Source organism: Taudactylus pleione, unplaced genomic scaffold, assembly GCF_031769625.1.
Source record: "Taudactylus pleione unplaced genomic scaffold, aTauple2 ptg000016l, whole genome shotgun sequence".
NCBI classification, from domain to species: domain Eukaryota; kingdom Metazoa; phylum Chordata; class Amphibia; order Anura; family Myobatrachidae; genus Taudactylus; species Taudactylus pleione.
The window spans coordinates 26,610,574-26,616,704 of NW_028284418.1; the positions used below are offsets into that span (position 1 = coordinate 26,610,574).

Below are 6,131 nucleotides of genomic sequence, written 5' to 3' on the forward strand. Positions count from 1 at the left end.
GGCCTCCCTTGGAACAATGATTTTTAGTGTCACATCCATTTACATACATTTCAAAATGTATAATTCTAGGGGTAGCTGAAGTGTGGTCACCTCATGATAATACTAACAGGCCTCAGTGAACCTTGCACTTAACCAAAGCCCTGAAGTGCTATTTCTCATCTGATGCTCCAACCTCCACTGTGGAAGGATGTGCCGCTGTGTCTCTCTACTGTGCGGAGAGTGTGAGTAACGTCAGAGACCCTGCAAGTGGCTCCTTCCTATCACTTTGTTTTGATCCTTGTTAGCTCCAGGCAACACAAAAAGCTACTGTTTGCCCACCCTTTCCACAAGAGGGTACTCAACACCAGAGCCGTAACTAGACTTTTGGTGCCCTGTGCCAGAAAGAACATTGGCGCCCCCTCATTTTTCAAAGGGACATAATGCACCCAAAAAGGGGAGTGGCCTCATGGGGAAGGGCCAAGGAAGAGATAGGAGAGGCCAGGAGATGCTGGGGATGAAATAAGAGGAAGCTACAAGTGAGAATGATAATAAACAGAAATTTGACAGGGCCAAACAGCGCCCCCTGACCTGTGGTGCCCTGTGCGATGGCACCGGCCGCACTACCCTAGCAACGGCCCTGCTCAACTCCGCCTGACAGATCACTACTAGGGTCCTTCTCGATCACTCTTTGACAAGGGGATTTGCTGCTCTATTTGTGCTTTTAGCCACTGACGGCCATTAGATGTCACTGTAGCCTTTATCTGGGACAAGAAAGCCTCCATCTTGCTTATAACACTCTTTCGTATTTTACAGGAAAATCATGTTCGAGGAGGAATCTTAACGGATTATAGTCCTCATCTTCTTCTGAATTCTAGGTAGGGAAGCCAGTCCCAGGATCATCGGGATCCCATGATATAGGGCAAAAAACTGCGGGATTTCAATCGTGGGATTGTGGCATCCTATCCCAGGATTTTCAAGATGAAAAAGCGCGGCTTGTCTTCAGCCAGGGGGCAGCGCTGAGCACTAGTTCCGTTGGCTCAGGCGCTACCCTCAGGCCTCCTATGGCTGTGCAGCTGCGTGTGACTTCATAAAGGTCATGCTATGTAGGCGCACACCAGCCCGCCCCCTTGTCTGGCCGCGTCCACCTACACAGGAGTCTGTATGCTGTGGGCAGCCGGCATTGGTTAACTCAATCTTGGGCTTGAGATTTTTTTCAATACCCCGATTGAAAAAATAAGCCAGGATTAGCCTCCCTAATTTGCAAGGTCTATAACATGAAAGTGTGTAGCAGTGCAGGACTACAGATATCCTGATGAAGATATTATATGATGTATCTAACAATTCTGTTCCCAGTAATAAAATATTAGTAGTAAATAAGACTGTGGTATAATTACTTTATGAGGTCCGAGAATGAATAGCAACTGCTGGGGAAAAATTATTTCCAATTTAATCCCGAATTTAAACTTTAATATTGGTTGTGGTGTATTAGGTCAACATCCCGAATGTCGACACTGACATAATGTTGACATTGCCAGAATGTCTACATTGTGAAAGTTATCAATGGGATTATTTTATCTGCAAACCTAATTTAACCCTGTCAGTGTTTACACTGTGATTTCGACTTTCTGAATGTCGACATAATACTACATGTGCACTGCTTACAGTAATATATTGAATGCACTGTGTAAGCGGATTTAGGAAGAGAATATTTGGAGACTAGTGAAGAGATTTACAAAAACTGACTTTTGCAGTTATTTAGTCTAATTTCTGGTTTCGGGTTTTTCTTTCTTTTAAGTGATTTGGAAAATGTTGCAGTCTCTATGTGTATTATTTATATTGGTTTTTTTTTTCATATAAGCTAGATGCATAAAATACACTATTATTTCTTTGCAGTGTGCGCTGGTTTATCATGATGCCATGGTTTGGAATCTTAATATTGCCAAATCTACAAACAGGTAAGTGATTTTGAATACAAATGTAGCCAGCAAAACAATTACTACTCACAAGATTTGCCCGTTGCTCTTCCTACTGATTATTAAGCCAAAGGGTTCAGCAGCAAGTTTGATTTCATACTGCATATGGACGGGTTTCCCATGGACACATGGTGTTTCTATAGGAACTTCATAGCGTTTCTGAGCAGGATCTTTTATCTATAGTCAGAAATAAGCCAAAAGGAAATACATAATGCAATGCAATGTAATTTTATCATATAAAATATATAGGGCAGGGGTCGGCAACCCCCCGACACATGTGCCAGTCGTGGCATATGCTACAGTTTTCAGTAGCAGCTGAAGTGGACTCTTGGGGACTCCCATTCCACGAATGATCAGTGGTGATTTGGGTGAAGGGGGGGCCGGGCGCAATCAGGGCAAGGGCCACCCCCATGAGCACACCTGGAAGTGACATTATGAATATTATATATTATATATTTGACTAAGTCTTCAGGGATGGATACTGGTATTCAATGATACTCATTGGACATTGATACTCATTGGTTTAACACCATCAATGTTTTTCGTTCAATGTTAGACAACTGCCATCAAATGGAAAATGTACTGATGTTTGCAGCCATTAAATGTTCTAAAAGAAATGTTTTTCTAATGGGGTGTCCAGCTGCTGCACAGAATCTTACACAGCTGTGGCATGACTGTTGGTCTCTTGCTCATGAGCAAAATGGGTCTGCGCATGAGTGACTTGTGTATCCTGTGCATGCATGAAACGTCACAACGCTTATACAATTGAATAGCTTGGATGCAATGCCATTGCATTATGTGATTTGATGTCAGACGCCAAACCACCATTCGATACCGGGCTTTCAATATCCATCCCGAGAAGTCTCTGCCCTTATAGGTATGCTTTCCAATATATGAGCCCACTAACAGCGATGGGTGAGATTGGAAAACAGTAATTAATTGAAAACTTCAGGGGTGCTGGGAGTCTGGCAGATACAGCTATATATATATATATATATATATATATATATATATATATATATATATATATAATATATATATTCCACTTGTAAGGCAGCACTTTTCACCACAAGCTAAGCAACTCAATGCAGGTGCCCTCCAATAATGAATTCCCAGCAGGGTTCACACATATACAACTTCCAAGCGCTGGCACTCGATGCTGATACAAAACTCATATGCAACTGTTAGGCGACGGTTCAATTATTATTAATCATTTTCCTCAGGGATCATTGATAATAATAAATAATATTAACTTATTTATATGGTGTAACATTGTGTCTGCGATGCCGTACAGCTAAAATTACAAAAAATTAATGATTCGATTACACATAATGAAAACAGACGATCCACAAGATGAGTATGTTCCAGACCTATGGTTATTCTACAGTACTTGCCCACTCTACTAGAATTTCTTGGAAACAACCAAATTTGGGCTAGAGTCTCCTGGCCTCCATTAAAGTAGACAGGTCTCTAACATCCCAATGCTTTACGGATAAAGCCAGCAGGGCAAGAAGGGCAGTTTCCATGTTTCTATGCAGAATGATTAGGCCGGTTTTAGTCTACACTTTTTTGTCTGGTGGGATAATGTTATAAAATGGTTATAAAATTGCTAAATTATGAGTTTGTGAATAGCGTCAGTTATAAGAAGTCTCATATTACATAACTCCAAATTATTGAATGTTTGTATTTAGAAGGTAGCAGTGATATGTTGAAGACAAACAGTAAACACAGAAACACCTGGACCCACTCTAGAACATAACCAAATCTGCATGAACCACACACACAACACTAACCCATTCCACATGACCCAAAACAACCCTAATCTGTTCCACTTAATTCACACCTGATATTAACCAGTTTTGCATGACCAAATAGTACCAACACCTGACCCATATCTATTCCATTTGACAGAAATCTGAAGCTAATCCATTCCACACGACCCACCACTTCTGACCCTAATCCATTCCACATGATCCACACCTGACCCTAATCCATTCCACATGACCCACAATCAAACCTAATGCTGCGCATACACTATACAATTATCTGTCAGATATCTGTCCAACCTGGCTGGTTGGAATGAAAACCTGGTAATGTATGGGAGCAAATGACAATAGAAATTTGCTCCCAAACACTAGAAAACGGACCAGATTTTCCTTCCCACCAGACAGATTTGACAGATACAGTATCTGACAGATAATTGTAGAGTTTATGCCCAGCATAAGCCATTCCACTTAATTTACACCTTTCCCAAATCAGTTTTGCATGACCCACACCTGACCATACCCACACCTGATCCATAAAACCAATATTTTGTTCTAACCCATTTTACATGACCCACACTAGAAAAATATCTGTATACAGTCACTTTGGAAACATCTTAACTCCAAGGGCCTAACTTATCAAGTACAAGTTGAGTCTCCCATATCCAAATATTCCGAAATACGGAATATTCCGAAATACGGAATTTTTTTGGAATGACTAAGATAATGAAACCTTTGATTTTTGATGGCTCAATGTACACAAACTTTGTCTAAGGCACAAATTATTAAAAATATTGTATAAAATTACCTTCAGGCTCTGTGTATAAGGTGTATATGAAGCATAAATGAATTTCATTTCTGTACACAAACTTTGTTTGAGCCACAAAATTATTGAAAATATTGTATAAAATGACCTGCAGGCTGTGTGTATAAGGTGTATATAACACATAAATGCATTCTGTGTGTATATTTGGGTTCTATTCCCAAGATATTTCATTATGGTATGCAATTATTCCAAAATACGGAATATTTTGTTATACAAAATACCCCTGGTCCCAAGTATATTGGATATCGGAGACTCAACCTGTACTGGCTTTTCAAATGATTCTCGGTATTTACAAGCTGATGATTTTATAAAAGCTAAAATTGTTCAGAAACCGATTATATCAAACCCAAAACAATGGGTTTTGCCTTTAATAAAATTGGCAGTTAGTAAATCACCAAAAAATGAAAAGAATTGCAGAAAATTAGTGATTACCACTACCTGATAAAATCAGAACCAATAATACTAATAACTTTAAATATATTATTTTTTAACTTCTTAAAAGGCAGAAGAAAATAATCCAAATTCATGAAAATTATCATTAATTAATTAGAGACGATGAATTTAGGAAATAACACTGACAAATAAAACATAATGCAAATTATTTGGGTTTTAAATAGTATATAAATTAATATCAATGTAAGCAAAGAAGCAACTGTATCATAATTTAACTATATGAAGCAAATATGATTTGTAGAAGATATCGAAGTTAATCCTGAACAAATGCACAAACTTTTACACATTGACTGAGAAACTCACAGTAAAATGCATCCTGTGTTCGGTCTCAAAAAAAATATTCAGTTGTAACATCATTAAATCATCTGGCATAAAAGTCTTAATGTTGCGTATGAGAGTTGCGGAGTAACCATTCTCTGTCTCCGTTAGATTAACCATTTTGTAGCTTGGATAGTCGAATGGGTAAAAACAGGAGGGCTGCCCAAGACCCAAACTATCAGACACTGCAACGTAACAGCATCCACGAGCTTCACATTCATCTTCATTCAAAATCTTCTCTGGTGCACAGTCGAAACGACTTTCGGGGGCTGTGCTACATCTTGAAGGATTGTAATCTTTTCCACTACATACTGTATATAGCATAAAAAGCACGCTCAGCCCCCATGCTGTATTCCAACAATTCAATGTCTTTCTTCCTTGAGACTCTTTGAACATGTTGAGCCAGATGTAATATTCTCTGCAAGAGCAGACATATATTATTGAGGATTTTGTTATCATTATTGGAGATAGAAATTATTAGTATTATAAACAGTTTCAGATGTGACAAAACTAAGCAGTACAATATAAATAGATTTACATGTAAAAACTAAAAGGTATATAGCTATACGCATTCAGCTGGATGTAAACATAATGAATTCATTCACATAAGTAATAGTCTTACAGCTATTCTGGGGCTGATTCTGAGTCTCACAGATCTCTCTTTACGGACACAATGGCAAGTTTTTGCATACAGCGCATAGGCAAATTTTTACATATGTCCGTCCTATTGTGAGTTTTATGGAACTTGGATCTTTCTTTACCTGAAATTGGACATTTATGGGCAGGATCTGGGTGGTGGTAAAACTATTGCATGTAAAC

General features: G+C 38.8%; 1 protein-coding gene across 1 annotated transcript in view; it reads right to left on the reverse strand.

The window, feature by feature from the left end:
• The window catches only part of LOC148541885 (lysosomal alpha-glucosidase-like), a 63,226-nt gene extending 57,518 nt beyond the window's left edge, over positions 1-5,708 (reverse strand). Inside the window, exons 1-2 of the mRNA XM_088476609.1 lie at positions 5,298-5,708; positions 1,984-2,129 (exon numbers count right to left, since the gene is read on the reverse strand). Coding sequence (XP_088332735.1) covers positions 1,984-2,129; positions 5,298-5,708 — 557 coding nt within the window. The remainder of the gene's footprint in view (positions 1-1,983; positions 2,130-5,297) is intronic.
• Between the last annotated feature and the right edge of the window lie 423 nt (positions 5,709-6,131).